This window comes from Bombus huntii, chromosome 16, assembly GCF_024542735.1.
Source record: "Bombus huntii isolate Logan2020A chromosome 16, iyBomHunt1.1, whole genome shotgun sequence".
Classification (NCBI taxonomy): Eukaryota; Metazoa; Arthropoda; class Insecta; order Hymenoptera; family Apidae; genus Bombus; species Bombus huntii.
Window position 1 is genome coordinate 4804515 of NC_066253.1, and position 23423 is coordinate 4827937.

Here is a 23423-nt window from a genome sequence, read left to right on the forward strand (position 1 = left end):
TTATAGGTCAGAGAGACTCAAGGCCGTGTAGAAGAACTGGAAACGGCAAATTCTCATTTACAGAGGCGATTGGATAAACTTAAAAACGCAAAATCCGCTCTGTTGAAAGAGCTTTGACGGGACGACTTCTTGGGGTCTGTACAATGAGTCTGCCATTTTTCGATTCACTGGGAACCGTGCGCCGATGTTGCCTCACACAACATGAGATACTACTTAACGCATTGAAATATAATTTATGCGAACGGAACACGTACATATAGTAATCGTTACGCGGATTTTACCATGATTTTAATTGATTTTTAATTGTACAATACTGCATACAAGTATGGCATTCCAAAATGGCCACCGCTGTGCAATGGTCTATTGGGATGCCATATTTGGATTAATTATACGCTAAACTGCTGTGAAAAGAAGTCGCTGTTTTATATTCAACACGTTCTTTTCTTTCATTAATTTTCTTTTTAACACTAACAATTATTCTGCATTTCTTAGTAAAAGAAAGAAAAAAAGAAAAAAACGAAGAAAAAGAAGTAACAGCCTTTTCAATGCATTTCAAACACCGAATATTTTTTCGTTAATTTTGCGAACAGTTATGGAGTCGATTCGTAATATGTATATTATTTTGAGGAAAAATATTCTGACTCGTGTATTATAAATGGAATTAAATATTTTCCATGCCTTTATTTTTTGAGGCACAATCTTTCATGTTACTTTAGTTTTTGCTCATTGGAGCTACTGCGATGGAAACTTGAAGATAACCGTATAATAGTTATTCAGAATAATTTATGATATACGGGTCAATTAAAACATTGCGTATGTCAATGAGTGTAATTTTTGTGTTACATCGAATAATTTATAAACGATATTTCTACAGATACAAAATATTTATAACTTCTACGAGAAACGTGTTAATAGTTAAAGCTAGAATTTCGAATGGAAGCAACCAATCTACAATATTCATTTTCTACTATCGATCGTCTACTGTGAAATCTTGATAAACGTTTTTAATTTTTTATATCGTATTGTCGTATCTAAAAAATCGATATTAGATTGTATGCCAAATAGAATGATAAAGATAACTGGAACATCTGAAATTGATGGAAGAAAAAATATTCCTGCTGATTGTGGTGTTAAAGTTGTTAATGATAGCATTTTTAATCGATTGAATTGTCTCCAGAACTGAACTTTTTATTCCTCTGACTGATGCGAAGCAAAAGAAAGTAGATGTATGATAGTGTGGTCTTTGTACATTCGAAATAAATTAAACTATGTTGTTGAAGCTATATAATATTCTTGGTATATAAATTTATTATATATATTTTATGTGATATAAAAGAGAAGTACTAAAAATGTCATTTACATCCTTATCAATTAGAGATATATCTGAAAAAAGTAATCCAGCAAATCAAAAAAATAATGAAATAACAAATCTTGTTTATGTCATAGTTAGCTAATACAAGTTATTTTCGAATTTATGGCGAATCCTGAAATATTTAATTACATTCAATCGTCATTTCTAAGTGTAAATATGTATAAATTGTTTAGTTTTCTTTTTAATTTGTTTTTTAGCATTTAAATTATCTAAACGGTAAAAATAAAAATTTTTAGTTTTAGACACAAAATTACAAAAAAAAATACAGCTTTTTTATTGTGATTCGAAGCTCGATTGCACCATTCTTCATAAAAAAATTACTTTATTATGATACTGTATATGAGAGTTCAAATATTTCCTACAACTCAAAGAAGTATTACCTAACAAATCATGTCGTGTTACTTACATATAGTCAATACATAATTAACTTGTATATTGTATGTTGATTAAAATTAAGAAACGGCTTTTGCTTTGTTTCTAATTCCCAATGCAGGACTTTGTGGATTGGTTATAGGCTTGGTTGATTTTACAATATTTATAGGTTTATATACTGGCATTGGTCTAGCTTTCACCTCTGCCATTTTGCGCAACTCTGCTCTTTCCATTTTTTCTTTCAATAATTTATTCTTTTCTTCCTGCATTTTCTTTGCTCCAAATTCCTGCTCCCTCTTCTTGATTTTGTCATCAAATTCGTTCCTTTTTTGAGCTCTTTTCATTGTATTTAATTCAACTTTACCAACCTTGTTCTGGACATTGTTTAATTTTTTATTTTTGGTATCTATTAAGCTTGTGCTGGTTCTATTTATTGTCACCTTCTTTCTAGTGCTTATGTCCGTTAATGTATTGTTCATAATATTAGGCTGCTTATTTTCTTGGTTACTGTAACTTTTTATTTGTCTGGTTCCAAGTTCCTTAGAGCCACTTACCTTGTCCTTGCTTCGTATATTATCTTTAGATAAACCATGAATCACAACAGGTTTAAAGCTTGGAACAGGATTGGCATGGAATACTCTAGCCTTTTTATCCTGTTCCTCCAACTGCTTAATCAATTCTTCTTTCTTCTTAGCAAGAAATTTGTTTCTTTCTTCAAAACTAAATGGACATGTAGCTATTGTTCTCCTTTTTGAACTCTGCTCTTTAACTGTATTTGTTGGCTTTAGAAATTTAGGTGCGGGTCTTGCATGAAACTCTGTCTTTACTTTATTTACTTCCTGAGTGTGACAATTTTTCAGTTTTTCTTCCTTTCTTATCTGAAATTCCTTGTTGCGAGTGTTAGAATTGAATTTTGTGTCCTTTGTGTTATTTGCAACAACTTCTACACAGGGATTTCCCTTCTTAGAGGAAACACTTGAGCTACTGGTGGAAGGAGTGATGGGAACAATCTTTTTGTGTTCCTTGGCATTTGTATTCTGTTGCAAATTTAGGGATGGTCCTGCTGTATGACGTATTCTCTTAGACTGAGTCAAATGAAACTCTTCCGTAACTGTAGTTGGTTTTTTAGGCACTTTTTTCAACACTGACCGACCCTTTAAGATATTAATTGGTACAGGATTTGCTTTGATTTGATGCTTCTTCATTTCTTCAAACTCCAACTCTTCTCTTTCTTGCTGACTCAAGATATTACCTCTTCTCCTTCTCTGTTTGCATCTTAATGCAGGAGAAACTGGATAAGTAAGCTTCATCGGTAATCGTTTCAATTTCATCAATGGACCAGGCTTCATATCCTTGTTACTGAGAGTACGGAATCTCTGAGGTGTTCCATTTTGGAACTTAGAAATCGCCTCTGCTAAACTTACGAACTGATTTGAACGTTTCCGATTCTTTATCATCTTTGTTATACCATATTGACAAGTAAGTACCTTTGGTTGTGATTTACCCAATGAGTGTCGTTTTTTATTAAATAAATTAGATTCTCTTTTTGAAAGTGATACAATTTTATAAGATAATCTCTTCTCTGAAAGATTATCTTTTGCTGAAGTATCAACTTTTGATTTTATTACTAATTTATCTTTATTTTTTGTAAATGCAGTTTGTAAAGTACTTTTCTTTTCCATATTATTTGCCTGAACATCTTTCAATGAAGACTTACCAAGAATTGTGTTCTTTGCCTGTAACATGCGCTGCTTAATCCTCTCAGGCACATCCTTTTTAATTTTATGATTTGCCATTGATACTTTAAATTCAGCGGTCAGATCTGTTATTGATATATTCCATGTCTGATGAATTTTGCTGGACCTTTCATCTAGCTTTAAGTCTTTCATAGCTCTGTCTAATTGATGATCTTCCTTAACTTTCTCTATAGAATGCATTTTATTTTCATGAGGTATAAAATATGCTATATTACAATGTGCAGGAGTTTGTGGTTCTAAACTGTCATCAAACTTTGTTTCATTGACAGATTGCTCAGTTCTGCTTTCTTGCGTATGTGAGGAAGATGGAGTGGAATCAATGGTAGATTTCAAAAATATTTGAGGATCGTGCACCTCGTGTTCTTTTTCGAAATAACTATCACAACAAACCTGAGGACTACATGTAAAATCTGCCCACTGTGGAGCACAACAGTTCTCCATCATATCAAAAAAATTTGAATTCATGGATTAAATTTTCAAATAAGTATTACAACAAACTACCGTAAGGTGGATATTATTCAAACACAATCTACAAAAAAAGCGCGAGGATAATAAAAAAAACTTAGAAACGTTATTCTATTTGTATATGTTAAAGTTTATAGGTACCTTTGGAATAAGTAGCAAGCACTTAAGCTGCAATTTTTACACGATTTCGTGTAATTAAACGTTTATCTGGTCCAGTAGTTCTTTCACAATTCTTTAAATAACTAATTCTATAAAAAAAACTTCTTTCCAGGATATTTACTTTTCAAACACCGAAAATCCTGGTAACTGGTCAACGTAGACGTTGACGAATTTAAGTTTGAAATTTTTTGACCTTCCATCTAATTGGCTGGAAATAATGTACATAATATAAAAGTTAAAGATCTCTATTATTCCTATAAGAATTTTGTTCGTTATTGTATGTTAAGGTTGGCAATATTAGTATATAGTGACTTAATGCTCCATGACTGTTACATGAAAAGGTGCCACAGAACATGACAACTGCGCATCTTACTGCGCAGAATAATTTTTCCGCGGAAAAACAAAAAAAGGTGAGACATGGGTAAAACAGTTCGAAAGGAAAGGAAGATTTGAAGTAGCATTTTGAATCGTTTTTATCTTCCTATATTTTATTTTGTTCACTCTTAATTAGATAGGATATTTGATGAACTTATTACTCGAGTTAAGATTTTCGTGAGTCACTATAAATTATAAAGAATTAAGTAATTACGTAGGACGTATAAAGTTGGCGCGCGGAAGCGCCCCTAACATCCACATACGGAATTAACCAGACATGTCGTCGGACGTATTTGCTGGATTAATGTTCGCCTGCAAAGATGTAAATAAACTGTTGGTTAGCTGACCAGTTTCGTGCGATGAATCGTACGAGGACCGCAATATGTGCGTAGCTGTATGTACACGACCGTTTATCCGGCAATCCAAAGGTAGGGGCCCAAGAATGGCGCCCGCGCGTGTGCAATGATCGACTTTACTGTAGCAGACGGAACATATTGCTTCGTCGACGTTTATTTCTGTTTTGATGTGCGCAAATTCTTTACTGGGCACGCACTGGTTCATCAAATAATTCTGCTCCAACATTTCTATCAAAGTTATATCTGTCCCATGAAATTTCCATTTTGGGAGATCCTCCACAATCTCTTGTCACTATCTATTCTCCTGTCTATTTACTCAAACGTGGACTTCCGATTTGTGATGCAAACGTCAATGTGACAATTGTTGAATGATACACTATAATATGGTATCACTATCAAATCTATTCGATAAGTTAAAGTGGAGAGTGACATTTGAGTGAAACTTAATGTGTCCAGTAAGAATTCATAAAAATTCTTTATGAAAACCCAATCTCGCGATAATGCGAGAAGAGAACTATATTTCACGTCCGATCATTGATAAGGACCATCGAATAGGAAATTTCCAGTAATGTATATTCTTTTTCGATTATCTTGAATCAGAAGTTATTATTAAACTTTCTTGTAATACTGCCATCTTATTCTTACATCTTCTTTGCTAATGACCATTTAACCAGCTTCGAATTTTTGCAGATGAACGTTCCACTATATGGACTTCTTGGAGTTGCGGCTGCTCTACTCATATATATTATTGGAATTGGAATGATCCTGAAGCTGTTTATTTGTCTGCTAGCCTTAATTTTAGGGTATAATTCACTTGCTTTTAAGATCTTGATATTGGAAGCATTGATATTTCTATCCATTTAATTTTGTTGTAGAATAATCACATGTATATATAGAACATATGGTGCAAACCTTGACAATGCAGTTAAGTCTGAAAGGGAAGACTTAAACAAGAAGACTGAAAAGTTACGGCAGGTGAATACACATTAAACAATACGATTGGATTGATTACCATGGTGCTTAAAGATGCATTTCTTTTTGTTTCAGTATATTCTAGATCTATCCACCCAGAAGATGACCTTTACTTTAGATAGAAGAATCACTGGGAGCCGTATTATTGACGAATCCCTGCAAGTACATAGTCGATTTAAGAACTTTTATTGCCTTTGTGTACCCCAACATGAAATATATTATATAGTATATAATAATATATAATATGTATAATAAGAGTAACATACGATTTGCGACTTCCCCCTATATAGGAAATACTAGATTTCGTTATCAGAGATTATGTGGAACCATGGTACAGCATTATTACAGACGACGAGGAGTTTATATATTCTGTTCGGGACACTGCTCAGAAAATAGCAATCAACATTGCAAATCGGTACATAAAGCATACAATTCGATAAATCTTTTTTGCTTCATTCCCTTTTAAGAAAATCATCTTTTCATTAGGGTGAAAGGTGTAGATTGGGTACCATACTTAACCACGCGCCTCGTGGACGATGCAGCTTCCCATGTTAGGCTCTATCGACAGGCAAGAGCGAGGATAAAACAGCTTCGAGCCAAGAAACTGCAGAAAGGTAGTGCCAGTTCAAGCACTTCCAGTGGCACACCTAAGAAGACACCCACGCATAGACGAAATAAAAGTGAAACGGACGTCTCTTGGTATTCCCAGTCTAAGTTCTACATTCCCAATTTATCTTCCCTCACGGAACCAATCGAAAATAACGAAGAGAAAGAAGAGGAATCGCTGGAAAAGATATTTTTCGACCTGGAGGTGCAAATGGAGAACGATTTAATCTGCAGGGACCTGGTGTGCACTAATAGCACTCAGGAACTTGAATTTTTGGGAGAGATATCTGAAATTCTATTATATCTTGTATTACCAAAAGGAGACTTCGATTGTTTGACTGTAAGATTTATTTTAAGGGAGTTATTAGTGAATGTGATTATTAAACCATTGTTGGATCTATTCTCTGATCCTGATTATATTAATCAGGCGTGTATATGGCTGGTAAGTATATTATAAGATTGTTTTAAACAGCAGGGAACGAATTATGCTTATAATTTTGCATTTTCAGTGCGCTAAAGAAGGTGGCTTACCCAGCGATGTGTTTTTAACGGTGATCAGAGTGACGGATAGCTTAGATGAATTAACGGCGACGAAAAATATAGTTTGTAAAGAAATAGCTCATCTTCGTTCTAAGGATTCTGGAGGAGAGGATGATCTGTCGGTGAAACAACAATTGAATAGTTTACTCTACGTAAAGAAGATTTTGGAAACCAGGATTATCGGGATGCAGGAGGGACTAGAGTCAGAGACCGACTTAATTGGTACTCAGCCTGATTGGAACAGGCTACTGATGCCTGGACAGAAATTAGTGAATTTACCCCTAGATGAGCTATTGAAGAATAATATCGCGTTGAGTTACTTCATCGACTACATGACCTCCATAAATGCAGAATCGTACCTGTTCTTTTATCTAAATATCTATGGCTGGAGGGTATCGGCAGAGCAACAGATATCCAACATAGAATTGCAGAAGTTGCACGCGGCTCAAGCAACTCCTAGTCTCATAGGTACCAAGCGTAAAAATACAGATCTGGAAAATTTAAAGGAAGCAGCTATCAAAATCTATCAGCAGTACCTTAGTGACAAGGCATCTCCAAAGTTACAACTGGACGATGCCTTGGTAAAGACTTTGTTAGCCAGAATAAAAACTGAGTCTGTGAAAGAAATATGGTTCGACGATCTTAGAGCTTGTTGCTACGAAAAATTACAAAACGAGGATCGATTTCTGCCGGGTTTTAAAAGATCTAAGGCTTACGTAAAACTTCTCGCGGAATTGGATCTTTTGAAAGATCCAACATCTGAAGAAGATACAAAATCTTTGGATAGTATCAGTTTGTCGAGTACGAATAACGAACTGGAGACTTTGGATGAGATGTCTGAAATATACAAAACCGAGGATACTAAACCGGCTGAATTAAAAGATAGTAAATCGAAATCTAACTCTTCGACGAGTTTGGCCAGTATCGTGGAGCCAAACGAGGACAAACCGGTTGAATCAGATTCTTCGATCAACATTAGAACCATGAAGAGTATAAGGAAGGCAATTAGCATTGATACGGACCACATTAGCGAGGGTAAAGATGTCTCTTTCTATCTGGAATCGAATTCAGAACAATTTGTCAAATTAGATGAGAACACTTATGATCAGAATGCCATTAAGAAGTTGCAACAGGGAAAATTCGAAATTACGGCCAAGATTATCGAGACTGGAATAGTTAATGATCGTGGGAAAACTTATGGTATCTATGCAGTAGCCGTGACCAAGAATTACGATTCAGGTTATCAAGAGAAGTGGCACATTTATAGGAGATACTCTGATTTTTACAATCTTCATCAAAAGATTAAAGAAAAATACTACGATTTGGCGAAAATTCCTTTTCCAGCGAAGAAGGCTTTCCATAATATGGAAAGAACCGTTTTGGAAAGAAGAATGTTGATGTTGAATGCCTGGTTGCATCAATTAACGAAACCAGCTGTCGTCGAAGGACATATGGGTTTACAGAATTTGTTACTGAACTTTTTGGAGCAGGGCGATTACGATAAAGGTGTTACCGGTGGACAGATATCTAAAACGGTAATTATAATTATTATACAGGGTGTTTTAGTCAACTGGAACAAGCGGTGTCTTTAAATCAATTGAAAATAGAAAAAAATATAAGAATTTTGTATTAAATGATAATAGTAATTAAATGCATGATATTTTATTTAAAGAGTTCCGTTTGTCTGGTACACTCTGTATATACGAGTAAGATTGTAAGAGGATTATACAAGGTATTTAATCCTCGATTTAATACAGATAGATACTCTGATGAATCCATTGAAAACGTCAATGAAAACAGTAACTCAGGCAGTGAAAACTATGCCGGATAATATGCTAAATACGGTAGATGGAGTTATGGACAATATAAGTAAATTTTTTGGCAATCCAAAGAAACCCAATGCCTTCTATGAGAACACCAAAGTTAGTGCTAGTCTGGATGTGGAGGTGCTTATTTGCCTTTTAGATCAGTATGTAGTAACCACGTGGTATTTAAATATGTAGCACATTTTAATTTCATTTTATTTTAGACCAACGACAACATTCCCTTACGAATAATGCTACTATTGATGGATGAAATCTTCGACTTAAAAGTGAGAAACCAATGGCTCAGACGACGAATAATAACGTTACTCAGGCAGATCATTCGCACTATGTTTGGCGACATAGTAAATCGAAGAATAGTCGAGTACGTTTCCCTATTAACGAGTCCAGCCAGGGTAGCTGGTTACTTAAAATTATTTAAGTAAGTAACCCTATATTTTGTCGGAATTTGTTGGAATTAACTAATTAACGTTATTTACTAATTATTCGACTGTACAGGAACAGTTTCTGGCCAAACGGAATTAAAGCCGAAAAGAAACCACCCAGGGATGCAGAAACGAAGAACAGGACAAGGGTAGCAGCCAAGGTTGCACTTCTATCCTGTCTTTCGGATGAATTGAAACATATCATTGGTAGTGAAACAACCAGGAGAGGCCTTCTGAGAGTGTTTGAGTTGTTCCAGCGACCTGTGCTCAACAGAAGACTTCTGTACGCACTTCTAGAAGGAATTGTAGAGACTCTGTTCCCTCAGAACAACTTGGTGGACATTTTCCGAAAACTCTACTCGGTTTCACCAAGGTTACAACAAAGAAATTTTCAGAAAACATAAGATCTGATAATTCTATTCAGCGTATTTTGGAGTTAGGAACGCCTATGAATCTCTTCATCGAATACTATCTGCACCAAAGACTTTGAACAGAATAGTGAAATGGAGGATGACTGTTTACCAGCTCTTGAGTTGATTTCTCAAAAATGAATGAGAGGAGAAATCATATTGTCGAGTAAATATTTTATAGAGGGAGTTAGGGGAACCAATACTCATGCCTATAAATTTTATCTATAGATGAATTGTAAAATACAAAGGACGAATTTCCTTAATCGATGCTCAACTGGAAGATTACCTAAAAACTCGTTAGGGGTAAAGTGATTATGTACATTATTATCTCGAGCAGCCAATTTAATTGCAATAAACAAGAGAAGAAAAGATGGAAGTAGTCATTTTTCAAACTGGGAACAATTTGAAAGTTCTGTAGAGAAAAAGAATTTCTAAATCATACTCTCAATTTCTATTAATATGTATATTCGAATAAAATAAGCGCAGTAATCCAGTGGCCAAATAAGTCTAATAAACTATTTACACGAATTAATTCGAGCACTTTAATCGAGTTTTGCTGGTAGGTTACGGAACGTTTCACAAATCTCTCGAATATCTCGTAGAGACACGCGTATTTAAGAAGATTATGCATTCCAATTTGCATTTTAGCAATGTACTTCATAAAAGAACACTTTTTACACGTGTACTAGAAGACCAACTTTTTCATGATGGTGTTATTCTTTAATGTACAAATCGTCGCGAAAATACAATACTTAATTCGCCGAAAGATCTTCAATGTATCGTGCCATTTCAAACCTACACGTAGCAAAGACAAAAGCAAGTAAAACCAAGTTTCTATTTATTCGAATCTCTTTGAAGAATTTCTTCGGACAGCTATAAGTTTGTAAAATCTTAATTTAATTCCCCTGTCGTTAACGAATGTAATTATTCTTAACGATAGTGTAAAATTGTTGTAAATGTCGTACAATTGTATATATACATGAACGTTATTTCTATCGTGTTGAAACGCCATATCTGTCATCGTTTACTTATTATTAAAGGAATTGTTTATAAATCGATACTATTTATTCTCTTCTCACATTCCTACCTTTTCTCTCTATAGAAAAATTATGGGGGTTCATATCTACTACATTCTCAGAAAGATTCAGTAAGCCTCAATCTTTTTTCCACCTAAAAATAAAAATATATTTTTTCTCTAAAACATATATAATTTTTCAAATTAGATTAAAACAAAATTAATATTTTTCCAAGAACGAGGATAAACATTTTACATGAAAAAGAATTGCAAGAATAGAGTGAGATTTATCGTATGGTAACTCTTACGCAAAGTCGGAAGTTTCCAAGTTTTCATGGCCAAATATGGATTATTAATTCTGCCAGCTATGCTGGAAGATCGAAGAGATTAACTGGGCTCGTATTTCAAAAGCCGCGACAAAGAAACTAGTTAATTACTACGAATCAATTAACCGTAGCCATTAGCAATAGGGTGGGGTGGGGGGGGGGGGGGGTACTCGCGACAAGAAGAGAGAAAAGAGTGAGCAAAAACAAAGAAACTTTATTATCGAAGGCCTGCTGCTGCGAGACTAGGGGAAGTATATTAGGAAAAAAAAGAGGGGGCCGGGTACAAGAGCATCGTCTCATCGTTCACATCGTTGTTCGCCTCATACGGGGACATTTTGCCCGAGCGGAAAGAGGGGGTCTCTCTGAGGGCTTTCAGCTTCCGAAGAAGGGGTGGGGGCCGGACCAGACCGGGCCATTTTAGTCCTTACAAATTTCTCTTCATTCATCAGCCTCTTCATCATCAACTTCCTTCCTTGAATTTCTCTTAATAGTTCTCCTATTGACGATCGTCTTAAACGTCTAAAAATAAAATTGGATTAACCTGTGACTAATACTTCTACTACTACTACTACTAATACACATTATCATTTGCACAATTTTGAGAATTTTCAATTGTCAAGGACGTTCCTCCTACTTTTGATGCAGATTACTCTAGTAGAGGGTTGGAGGGACCTCTTATCCTCTTAAGAACCCCATCCTCCCCAACCTCCCGAACCCGGAACCTCCAATCCAATCCAGATCATGGGTTCAGCCACCAGGCCGCTGAAAACGAACCTCCTCTATCCATTGTGGCGAAAAGAATTAGCGGTGGTGCGTCTAGCGCATTTTCAGAAGGGGTTCCAGAGCAGCGGTCGGCCCCCGGGCTCTCTCCGCGCGAAAGAAGAGGGGAAACGCATCGTCAGAGGCGTACACAGCCGGGCAACGACTACCGAACGACGTACTAACGAAAGAAAATCGATATGCATGATTCACGCACGCGAGAGAGGACGCCTCGAAGGGGGCCGGGGGACAGGGGTACGCAGGGGTGGGTATACACACGGTGAAAGGCTGTAGGAGAGGCAACGGAGGGGAAGGGAGAACGGAGAGCCACTCTTCTCCCTTCGTGCTCCCTTTTGCCGCGAACCAAGGGGACGGAGAGAGCTGTATCAGGCTGTATGTGCGATCAACACACGTAATTCTATACAAGCACACGAGGAGGGGTATTCTTACAATGCTACCCCCTCGGTCACTCGATCAGTCGTGTCCAGAGTCCCATGCTCGTTGTGAACCTTCGTGGCTCTCCTCGTCGACGTTCTCGCGTGTCTTCCTCGTTTCCCATGTTTATTTCCATTTGTCAATTTTACGCCCGTTGCTTCTCCTTTCGATCATTTCCAGGATCTATAGCAGTTCCACACGTCACGGGGGTTTTAGTGATGGTTTTCGTCGAATGCGTCGGCGTCGACACGTACAAGCTACATCCAGTGCGCGATCGCCGGTGATCCCGCGTTCGTCATTCGATTTCGAGGACTGATATCAATATTCGAAGGACTGTATATACCTCCTCAGTGCATGTGCTGGTGTTTACAGTGGTGACTGGCTATGATAGAGGACCGATGAGTTGTCTTCCACTTCTCTTCTACGGCGTCTGAGAGTAAGAGCATCCTGTAGGATATGATCAGCTTTAATGACAGGTAAAAGAATTTCAGAGTTGTTAAAATTTGTGCATTGTTATATGAACTGTGCTATGGAGATTTTCTGACCGTATCATTGATCCGTTTGGTCAATGATAATGAAAAAGTGACTTTTTGGCAATTCCTTTGTATTTCTTTTCGTGAAAACTTCTTACCTTTTTTTCATGTAAACAAAATTTCCAAATTATAGAACTGTTTAAAAATGAAGTTGTGTGTAGGTAGAATTGCAATTACATACTTCTTCCAAATGAATCTCTCTTTCTTTCATTCAACTTTAATTTATGTTACGAAAAGTGTTTAATTCTTTTTACGTCAAGTATTCTGTCACATATTTCTATAGGAGGGCATACTATAATCTGAGCATGCAACTGTACCGTTTTTTCGCGTTGAGGGTGGCTCGGGGATTTCGATGCGAGGCTAGCAACGTGAGGCATCGAGACGCATCTAAAATTCTATTATCGTCACGTTCCTGTAAAAACGTTGATCGTCAACTCTATCCTATTAATTCCAATTATTTATCGATTAATTATTTTTAACCCTACCTGTTGCTATATCCATAGGAATCCTTCCATTCTTACTTTAAAAAAAAAGTGGTCCTTTTCAGTCAAAGCTACCAAATACCAAATACCTTCCTTTTTTTTAGTACACAAAACGGTTTTCGCAACTGCAGCTTAAAATATTAGTTTAGAGAAAGCACGAAACTTCCAAGATTTTGTCCATAAATTTCTTAAAAGTTGGATTCATACAGAAACAGATAGCTCCGATGGACCAGACAATTTGGGCATCTTGATCGTTTGGTTAATTCCAAAAAATCGGGCCGATCGTTCTGGAAGCTGCGCGCATCCGCCTCACGGTGTCGATTTTTCTCGCTTAATTCACGCCACCGATACCAGGTCGACGTGTAACGCAAGAGAATAAAACGAGAAAACGATGCCAGGCTGCGGTCAGTTGGGTCTGGTTCCGAAACAAGATACGCCTGGGACTTAAAATAAACAAACAGTAATATGCCACGAACCGAATAGAAAAGCTAGTCGATCTACTATCGATCTCTAAAAGAGCAAATGAAATTGTACGACGTGTCCACTTGTCGCGAAGGAAGTTAGATTACGGCTATATTATGTTAATAATTCTGAAGAATAGTGATTAGAAGACGGAATGGTATGAAAGAAATTTTTGGAACGCAATTCGATCGAGGGTGAGATAGGAACTTGGATCGATATCTCGGTTGGAACGCGATGGTAGAGCCACTATTTACGGGGGAGACCATCTGTATGGGGTGGATGTTGGTCCACCGTCAAAGAATCCTCCTCGTGAACCCGATTCGCTCTTCTTTTCTAAAACAGAACGTATTCTTTCAGAAATATATATATATATACAATATCCTTTGTCATCTATCCTAGCAAAAACTTTGGATTTTTATAGTTATAAACTTTTCAAAACATGATCAATCTTTTAACGAAAATATATTCTCTTCTAATATCTAATATTATACATTGAGAATCCACGTAAAATCGATCGTTTTCATAAAATAAAGCCTAATTTCACGAAAATGGTGAAATAGACGCAACAAACATTCTAGAATGTGTCCAATTCGATACTAATCTAGCGACCTCCCCTTCTAAATGATGTACGAGAGAAATTATAGCATCTAGCAAGGGTAGAATCACTAAGTCAGCGCTAGGGGATGCATTTGTGTCCAATGGGAGGGTAGAAGTTCGTAGACAGTCGTAGAAACACCTGCGTGCACGGGGAAATAGCTTCGTCGAGCATCTGCTCGCGGTCTATTGGCCTATTTCCAGCTGCGTATCACCCCTAGAGGCTGACTAATTCGAAATTGTCGAAAACCATGTTCCCTAATGTCGTTGGGTAACCATCTTGTCCTGGAAAATTCTTGGGAATCATCAAAAACCGCCCTCAACATCTGTCGTGTTATGAACCAATAGTAAAAACATATAATTACCTTTATAAAACCTAGTACGTTGTATTATAGCGTTTAAAACTCATAAATTCTTCATTTGTCCATTCATTGAACTTCTTTTAACATTTTGAATATATCGAGAAGAACTTGCCCGATCAGAATTCCTAAGTGAAGAGATGAAGAAACTGTCTGGAGCCCGGAACATGCGACTTTCGCGACTAAGGCGTATCAGTATCGTTTAAAGGGACTGCAAACATGATACGCAGCCGGATTAACTTACTCTATATGTCCAAAGAGAAACGCAGACCACTGGTTTATCCTAGTTCTTCGCAGAGCGAAGGTCGTCGTACTTCGGGGAGCGCTCATGGCGGCGTTACTTTGAAAAAACGCTGGAAAACCAGATCGAGTTTCTGCAATTCCGTGTCACGAACATTATATGTTGTTAATAGAACGATTAAAAAGCGTAATTTCTTTGGGAAAGTCCTCACTCTCCTTCCGAGTTATTCCGAGGATATGAGATTAGGAAGATATCTTTCTTCTCATTGATGCATCATAAAGCGAAAAAATTCCCACTTAGGTTTGAAAGAATCTTCAGTATGCTCCCATTTCTTCATCGTGGCACACTAATTCCAATTTTTACATACTAATCTTCGATAGAATATATATGCTAAATCGAAGAACATCTCGGTACCGAAGATTTAGTTGAATAGACGTTATAATTCAGCGTAGTCGGTCGAAGAGAGTCATCTTCTTGGACGACAAGCAGTAAGGAGCTCGCTGACAGGAAGAGAGACGCGAGTACAGGCTGGAAACGGAGAAACAGGGACGGCAAGGCGTGCATAGGTGGTCGCAATTTGCACCTAGAAGCACAGAGAGCACCGATATCTAGTATCCCGTCGTATTATTACGCTCGAGGGCGTTCGTAAGGGGGAACCGAGGTCCAGGGATGGTCGGCCGGCTAGGTGTAGGCTTACTTTGGACTCTGGTGTGGGATTACCGTACTTATATTCAAGTCTAATATTAAGTTACCATTTTGCTTTACGGCAAGTGAACAGGCTGCCTGCATATAGGAAGCCATCCGAGCGCTCTTGGGACAGTCTGGGTTAGGTCTGGGCCCACCTACGACACGTAAAGCGTCGCTTCTTCCCGGCCCATCATCCTTCGTGGTTTCGTTCCGAAAAAAGTGTCACCAAACTTCGACTTCCGTCATTTTTTCTGCTTTCAACTAGGAAACTGTCTCTCTCAAAGGGCAGGAATTTTTATTGAAGACAAAAGAGCAGAAGCTGAAAGAAATACGTTGTGAAGTGGAATTGTGGATCGATGGTATTTAACGATTTGGATAAAAGTGATTTTTACTTGGTTAAATTATTGTATGCATGGAGGCTGGATGGCTGGAACTGGAGCAGGAACGCGTTTATGTGAATCTTTTCCCTGGGAAGTGATCTTTTCTTTGCTACGAATTGGTCTTCCATTGTCAGAAGGGGGTACGAAGTTTCCATAAATTTTGATATTTGGAGAAAGTGCGCGACTCCGAGGATCTTCAGATAGTATTTTCCATATTTCAATTTGAATCTTAATATTCAGCTCAATTTTATGCCAAAGAAAAATCTCTGGAGCTGCAATAAGAAGAATGGGCTGTAGCAATCGAGTTTTAAATGAGAGCACTGAAAATCGGCAGAGAAGAGGATCTGAAGACAATAAGAAGACAGAGGTACTGACTTCTGTGCGTGCTGGGGTTTATGATAAACCTCCTAGCACCATTTGAAATCAGTACTACTCTTCTTAGCAATCTTCATCATCGACCACTAGGGATCTACTGGATTAGGAAGGATACGTGTTTTCGGCAGCAAGATTGGTATTAAAAATATCATCAGTCGATTTCTTATGTATCCTCTTTCGTTTTCTTTTTTCTCTTCTCTTTGATACAATGTGTGTATATATATATATATATAATTATATATATAGTTACACGAGGTGAACACGTGTTACAAGTTTGTGCAACAACCGGTTCAATTTATACGGTTTCGTGCTTATCCTCTACGTTCTTTATAAAGACTCTCGGTTTTCTATAATTACAACATACGCATTACTTATATATATATATATATATATGTATTGCGAAATATATGTAACATACATACATATATACTAAGTACATATATATGTACACGTAATACGTTTAGGCGAATAATTAATTACGTACAAGTCGCACCGTTCATTATACTTTCTCTTCCAACAGCTGCAGTAGTTCTAATTCCATACGGTCCTACATCGAACCGAATTCGACGTTTTATTCTTTATCAGTATCATCTTTTTAATTTTAGAGGAAAATACAATTCCTCTTCGTGCCGTTTATACTATTGGTGGACATTACGGAAAACGTATATTTATAACGAAAGACTAAAGTATCAGAAATTCGGCACAATTACACACAGAATGCAATTAGAACTGTAGAAGGTTAATCTTCGTTAATTTTCTTAAAAGTCTTCTTTTCTTCAAATTCTTACTGCAGCAAAAAGAAGTCAAAAGGAATGAACGGATCTAGTATTTAGCGAGGCAGTATGGAACATCGTATAATAAATAACTTGAGGCCTCTGAGGCCGCGATGATGGCATGATTAAAAGAATACGCGTCTATATATACAGTATCTCGAGTACAATTGTCCCAAGAAGTTAGAAAAATCGCGGTACGCCGTCGATTGCACCCAAGAGCATCTATGACATTTCAAGGACACTTAGGTACTCTTTCGTTCTGCTTCCCACGCGAACCAAACAATAATAATAGTAATAATAATAATATTATAATAATATTAATACAGAGTTCATTGGTTGCTCCCACTGTTTCTTCTACGGATATTAACAGCGATTTCACGTTAATTTATGGGTTAATTAAACAGGTAATGGAACCACACTGGATGTCACAATGAAGAAAACAGAAGCAACAGCAACAACGTAACGATGATGGTAAAGACTTTTGGTTAACTGTCCGGCAGTTAAGTCGAGTCCTTGCTTCTGCTAGTTGCCTGCAGCCTTGTCCAGGTTTCCCCAAGAGCCTTTGCAAAGTGATCATCCACTAAAAAAGTTTTTTTAAATTTTTATAAATTCCTTGTTTAACTCTTCCTGCCTTGTATAAAATAAGACAATGACGTACCACTGAGGCCTGCTTCTTTGTCAGTAGTGGTGGCGTTAAAAACTGCAGCGTACTCTTCTAGGCCTAAAGATCGTTTGAAATGCTCGTCTATTGCAGGGTCACTCACACCACCCACAGTTCTGACCCCGGTTCTTTGGCCTCCTGCTGCCGCCGACGGCGTCAGTGATGGGGTGGGCGTCACTGCCGTGTCCTCGATAGTTGTTCCTGGTAAACAGTACATATTTACTATTTTCATCCAACATAAAATATGACATAGAACATACCCCAAAAATGTTTGACGTAGCGAAGAAACTTTTAATATCACAAGTAATTAATACCGAAGGCTATTAATAGCAATTCTACTAAGCTTATTAATGACAAATAACAAAATGAAATTAAAATGTTCAGTTTGGAATTCTCACCCCATTTTTACTTTCAAATCTAGCCAAACTAATTCTCAATCCATGCTAACTCAATTTTATTTAAAAAAATTCAAAACTTTAGCTGGTTTTTTTCTTTCAGAGTACTTCTCGGAGGAATTCCAGCTTGTAGCTAACGTGAATCGTCTATTCCTCTATTCAAGCCAAGCATCTGCGCGACGTGCATCACGCCACATTGTCAAAGCACGCAGTCACCCCATGCGTCAGACAATAGCCTGTTCTTGGTTGCCCCCCGCGAGGCCAAGAACAACGGCAGCCAGCCACTCGCCTAACGAATTCGCGTAGAATTCGCAAGCAGAAGCTTACCAGGTTGCGGTGTGGTAGGAACAATCACGCTGGGCCTGCTGTGATGATGATGATGATGGACCCTGGCTGCGGACATGTCCAGAGCTTCACTTTGGATAGGATCCCTCCTACGCTCCTTACGCCACGCGCTACTCGGCTTCCGGTGGAGATTCGTCGTCTTCGGCCTCTCTTCTGCACAATGGATAAAAATCTTCAGATATTTTGAACTCTGTGCTTTTAACATATTATTCAGATTGAGAATTCTATTTTTTTAAATGAAACTTTTTATAAGTTTATACATTTTTAGGCTTGCTAGTTTGCGGAATGGTTGTTTTTTTTATGTTGTAACTATTCTGGTTGGTTGTTCGAGGTTCTTTAAAAAGGGATTTACTTTTACTCTAAAAGGGAGGTTTTTAAATGGACATAAAAGTACAGAGGACTCTTGCAGATTAGAAACAACGATCATTGTCAGGATGTTGGAGGTGTTTCTTTATATTTTAGAGGAGTCTCTGTAAATAAATGGAATAACGAGGTTGTTTAATATTTTAAATAATCTTCATTTCCTCTTCCTATAGATAAAGCTTATAGACATATAGTCTAAACTATACTGATTCCTAAACTGCATGTATCTATCCTCGACTTTTTCTTGCACGTACAACTATAAATCATGATCGATAGCTCGGAGAAGCAGCGAATGGTCCGGGTTTCAAGCCATCCTTGATTCACCCTGCAATTCCTACACTATATTCATTCTTATAATTCTCGAAACGATCTTACGATCATTAAAGAATGAAGAGATCAAGTAAATCTGTCTTTGAGCCCCCGGCATCGCACTTAATTTATTTATAAAACATCACAGATCACCTATTTCCGTTTCCTGCGATATCTAAAATCGGAAATCGATCTAACAACCCCTCGAACGATCGAGAAACACACGGAGGAGTGCGAAGAGAATAAAAGAGAGAGGTGGAAGAGGAGAACGCGAAGGGTGAGCAGAGAAACGAGACTGGTTCCCAGGATGGGGCAGGAAGTGCCTAATAGCCGTGAGAGGATCGTCAGGAAGACGGTCAAACTGGTTTAAAGGCAAAGGATGAGCTAGCGGCCAGGGAAAAGATGAATGGACAGAACGCGTGGATCGAAGCCGAGATCGTTCCGTTCAATTAACTATCTGGCTGCTGGCTTCTGCCATACTTTCGTCGAATTGAACAGAAGAGACCAGTTTACAAGTTTAATTTACGGAAGAAACCAGCGGCCAGAGCTCTGAAATATTAATGGAAGCTAGTTAATTTCAAATAAAAAGTTGAATTCATTACAGATGCATATAAAATACAATTTATCAGATTACAATTAGATCACTTTCGAATTCATCTAATTACACTGTTCTTTCACTTCTTTTTTTACACTTGACGTTGAGTACCAACCATGGGAGAGTACCACTTCTCTGAAGCCTCAGATCCTTTTAACAGCGTGTATTCACATACGTATAAAAATTATTTAGCGAACCTAAATGAGAAGGTTCGGGGAAAGGGCATCCCATAAACGATCCAGAACGTTTCCTCACGTACCTCCGGGTTTGTATACCGTTTGAAAGTTCTCCGTAGTGAGCCACGGCTGCCAGAAACACCTTCTCCTCGGCGAGATCTCCATGCTTCGAAAAATCTTCAGGTGTCATGAACTCAACTTGCAACCACCATGAATACCAACAAGATTAATCATAAATCAATGATTCCTCCTCTCTTATTCTCTCACAGACGGTCCATAGAGTTTGAAGAAGCGCGGAATATCGCGAACCACCGACTGGTTCCCATCAAGTTATAAAAATTGCACAGATTTCAAGCCACTTTTTACAATCTTCTCCTTGTTTTTTTTTTTCTCTTTTTTTACGAAATCGGTTTCAGAGAATAGAATACGTGGAATATCCTTTCCATGGGAGGATCTTCTTCTCACCGAAGAAAGTGGCTTCCATGATGTCCTGGTAGCCTCGAGGAGAACTCGAAGAAAGCGGCGTGACGCGATCTATCGACGAATTCGACTGGTCGTCGGCCAGAAATCAGGACCATTGGCTCTTATAAGTATGACCCAGGCTGGAGGATCACCCGATTGTTAAAACTAGCACGTTAAAGGATACGGAACGACTGGGGACATTGGATACGAGTTTTCTGGAAAGATAGACAGAGTCAGAGATACGTGGATTCGTGAATGCCCCTCTTAACACGACTGTCTTAAGATTCATTCATTCATCCGCCTCGTCCCGTCGTCTGCCCCCTCCACAGCTGGTAAAGCTTGCCTTTTACACATGCACACGGTCTGCACGCTTGGATCTAGCGATGGCTCCGTTTTATCAATCATTCTTGAACAAATTTCTTCTGATGTAGTATATATATGTAGATATAGATACAGATATAGATATACAGATTAGTATCTTTTGAAACTTTCTAGAGCTTGTAGAATCCCGATATTAGCGTTGTTCTAATATTAGTCCTAAGGTAAGATTATCTTCGGAAACTTCGAAGGGGAGTTTTTGAGAACCCTATTAAAAAAGTAATTAATTTTTATATTAAATATAGCGTGGAAATTAATTCAGATAGTTTACCATATAGAAGAATGGACGGTTTAACATTTCCTGATTTTAGTATTATCCAATGCTTGTTTTAGGATTAATTCGAAAGGTGTGTGATTGAAAGCCATCGCTATTTGGCTACAACAGTGTGAGTGTTAAGGGATACAGGCACCTCTTGCCAACTAACTCGCTTCTTTCCTCTTTCTTCTTCCTCTTTCCCCTTTTTTTCCGTAGCAGGTAAGCGATCGATGCACATGTGCGTCCAGTACACGTGCACACTACGTCTAACGCCGTCACGTTGGCGAAAAAATTTCGCCTGATAAAGATCCTTGGATTCCTTCCATTAGTTCTGTAAAGTACTCGAATTCGAATACTGTCGGTTGTCTCGAAGGTACCTTCGATGCCCTTCTTTTAATTCACTTTTGGACAATAACACATGCGTATCTGTACTTTCGACACATTTTTAAAACAATAATTACATGCTCTGTGAATATCAACGTTGTTACCATAAAAGAAATCCATAATTTCAATAATGGTATAGGCGACCTTGGATATTATTACAATATAATATATTCTGTTGTAATTGTATCTACCTATGCTTCAAGAATTAGTATTCGAAGATGGAAAAAGCAACATGAATCTAATTATTTTCAAATATATTTCACGCATTCGACTCAGAGTCTAGAGAATAGATAAAAAAAAATTAGTGAGAATAGGTCAACAACCTTGAAGCCTATCGATTTGGGCAAGCTATGGAACTCTGTATTATTGTTAGTCGTGTGATACCTAAGCAAGATCAAGGTGGCAAGTTATCCTCGAGGAATCGTGAGGCATTGAGGAGGAATGCTAGGCATTTTAATAGCAACGCAACCAGGTAATCGCGTATGGTTATCAGACGTCCGTACACCAGCGAATCGCGGTTTCGTGGGTGTGAATTCGTCGAATACTTCAATACATTTCGAACACGCTTGCTATATTTCTTCCTCGTGCTTCAACAATCTGAATTTAATTGAAATATATATATATTGAAATATATACATATATATATATATATATATATATATATATATATATATATATATATTTGATATTCTTGCTAGACGAGCATAATTCACATTTTATGGAATGTGCTGAATTAAAAAGAAACCTGCTAACTACACGTAGTGAAAATTAATATCTAAATATCGATCGAAACGGTGCTCTCTATTTTCTAGTAACAAATAAAATTGAAATAATACTTATTTAAAAAAAAATCATCTCTCTTTGTAGAATTCCCAAAACCCAAAAAATATCGGAATCTCTATTCTCTACATTGGTACATTGCTTGAGCTTCTTTGTATTCAAAATAAAAAGATTCGGATCCACGGTTCATTTAAAAATTGACAAGTACGATAGTGAATCTATCTAAATCTGCAAAGGTAAGATCACCGAGAAATCAAGTTGCTCGAATTTACCCTCTGATATCATATTGAAATCATTGACCACGCCGATAAGTAGCAGAACCGACCGGGCAAACGTATTTTTGGTCATCGAGAAAGTCACAGAATGCGCCATCATCCGCAGGCAGATGCAACTACGTCTGGTATTCGGAACAGGTTCGAGGCACGGCATTCCATCACAACAAACCACACACAGGAGGAACCAGTCACACTCTCGAGAACCGGAGCTCGTTATGCTTCGCTGTCCGTTTCGATAGAGAGAGAGAGAGAGAGAGAGGAGAGAGAGAGAGGAGAGAGAGAGAGACGAGAGGAGCAACTCGATGATTTATGAAAATCATCGCCGCGAACGCGTCGTCATGCTCCCGATTGCCCTCGAAAGTGGAACCTTTTCTCTAATGCGTCACACTTTGCAGCTACACCTTTTTCTGACCATACACATTCTTCACCGTGTCATTTAAATCAATTCTCCTTGATTTACACCCTCAATTTAAGAAGAAGCCATGGAAGGTAGATATTCCTAAATAATAAGAATTTGTGGACCTTATAAAATTTGATACGAACAATTCTTTTTAATATTGTAAAAGCAAGAAATTAATTTCTAGATTTACAACTAAGAAACTAGATATTATTTTCTCTTCAAAACTCCTCTTGCATTTTGAAGAAAATATTACCGGGGTTCTTAAATGGAAGAGAAACGAGGAGGACACACGATGATTTATGTTTTATCAAATACCAATGAATCAGTTTTCGATAAGAAACCTAGTTCCACTCCTATGTTCCCTCCATAGCTTCGGGACTCGAAACAACTAAAATCTCAACATGATTCAAAAGTGATATAATAAAATCCATCGTGCCTTCGTTCATTAAAATACCAGAATGAAGCTCGTAACATAATAGAATGATTCAACTATTCCAACGCGAGAAGACTATTGTTTACGGTCGATTACACACTAGACTATTGCGAAAATGACACACTTTAGCTAGCAAACGTTTCGTGATACTGTGAGAA

General features: G+C 37.6%; 4 protein-coding genes across 11 annotated transcripts in view; 2 read left to right on the forward strand and 2 right to left on the reverse strand.

Moving 5' to 3' along the window:
* Positions 1-1290, forward strand: part of LOC126874414 (leucine-rich repeat flightless-interacting protein 2) — a 69466-nt gene extending 68176 nt beyond the window's left edge. For all 6 annotated transcript variants that reach the window (XM_050636444.1, XM_050636443.1, XM_050636442.1 and 3 more), the window contains one exon: positions 7-1290. In XM_050636444.1, the coding sequence (XP_050492401.1) occupies positions 7-117 (111 nt within the window). In that variant the 3' untranslated portion in view covers positions 118-1290. The remainder of the gene's footprint in view (positions 1-6) is intronic.
* LOC126874408 (targeting protein for Xklp2) lies at positions 454-4856 on the reverse strand. 2 transcript variants are annotated; one of them, XM_050636428.1, is made up of 3 exons: positions 4715-4856; positions 4108-4333; positions 454-4030 (listed from the first exon to the last, which is right to left on the reverse strand). In XM_050636428.1, the coding sequence occupies exon 3, from the start codon at positions 3964-3966 to the stop codon at positions 1825-1827; it is 2142 nt and encodes a 713-aa protein (XP_050492385.1). In that variant the 5' UTR covers positions 3967-4030; positions 4108-4333; positions 4715-4856; the 3' UTR covers positions 454-1824. The 2 variants fall into 2 exon arrangements, with proteins under 2 accessions (XP_050492385.1, XP_050492384.1); XM_050636427.1 differs by lacking the exon at positions 4715-4856 and having other exon boundaries at positions 4108-4601.
* Positions 4766-10690, forward strand: LOC126874406 (sorting nexin-13-like). Of its 2 annotated transcripts, none has more exons than XM_050636424.1 (10): positions 4766-4928; positions 5547-5659; positions 5732-5831; positions 5904-5990; positions 6119-6243; positions 6315-6876; positions 6944-8509; positions 8732-8920; positions 9004-9218; positions 9296-10690. In XM_050636424.1, exons 2-10 carry the CDS (start codon positions 5547-5549, stop codon positions 9624-9626), a joined length of 3288 nt encoding a protein of 1095 aa, XP_050492381.1. In that variant the 5' UTR covers positions 4766-4928; the 3' UTR covers positions 9627-10690. The 2 variants fall into 2 exon arrangements, with proteins under 2 accessions (XP_050492381.1, XP_050492382.1); XM_050636425.1 differs by lacking the exon at positions 4766-4928 and adding an exon at positions 4935-5421.
* A 5745-nt stretch (positions 10691-16435) lies between these two features.
* Positions 16436-21945, reverse strand: LOC126874419 (transcription cofactor vestigial-like protein 4). The gene is made up of 4 exons (XM_050636451.1): positions 19981-21945; positions 18437-18607; positions 17712-17915; positions 16436-17633 (listed from the first exon to the last, which is right to left on the reverse strand). Exons 1-4 carry the CDS (start codon positions 20060-20062, stop codon positions 17554-17556), a joined length of 537 nt encoding a protein of 178 aa, XP_050492408.1. The 5' UTR covers positions 20063-21945; the 3' UTR covers positions 16436-17553.
* Between the last annotated feature and the right edge of the window lie 1478 nt (positions 21946-23423).

What these genes read in the sequence shown, in the direction of transcription:
- LOC126874408 (XM_050636428.1), bottom strand. Translation starts at nt 3,966, where the DNA reads ATGAATTCAAATTTTTTTGATATGATGGAGAACTGTTGTGCTCCACAG.
- LOC126874406 (XM_050636424.1), top strand. Translation starts at nt 5,547, where the DNA reads ATGAACGTTCCACTATATGGACTTCTTGGAGTTGCGGCTGCTCTACTC. An exon ending in GTGGACAGATATCTAAAACG is followed by an intron (nt 8,510 to 8,731) that starts GTAATTATAATT and finishes GATTTAATACAG; the next exon opens with ATAGATACTCTGATGAATCC. An exon ending in GTGCTAGTCTGGATGTGGAG is followed by an intron (nt 8,921 to 9,003) that starts GTGCTTATTTGC and finishes ATTTTATTTTAG; the next exon opens with ACCAACGACAACATTCCCTT.
- LOC126874419 (XM_050636451.1), bottom strand. Translation starts at nt 20,062, where the DNA reads ATGGAGATCTCGCCGAGGAGAAGGTGTTTCTGGCAGCCGTGGCTCACT. An exon ending in AACGGTATACAAACCCGGAG is followed by an intron (nt 18,608 to 19,980) that starts GTACGTGAGGAA and finishes TCCATTGTGCAG; the next exon opens with AAGAGAGGCCGAAGACGACG. An exon ending in TCCTACCACACCGCAACCTG is followed by an intron (nt 17,916 to 18,436) that starts GTAAGCTTCTGC and finishes ACTGTTTACCAG; the next exon opens with GAACAACTATCGAGGACACG.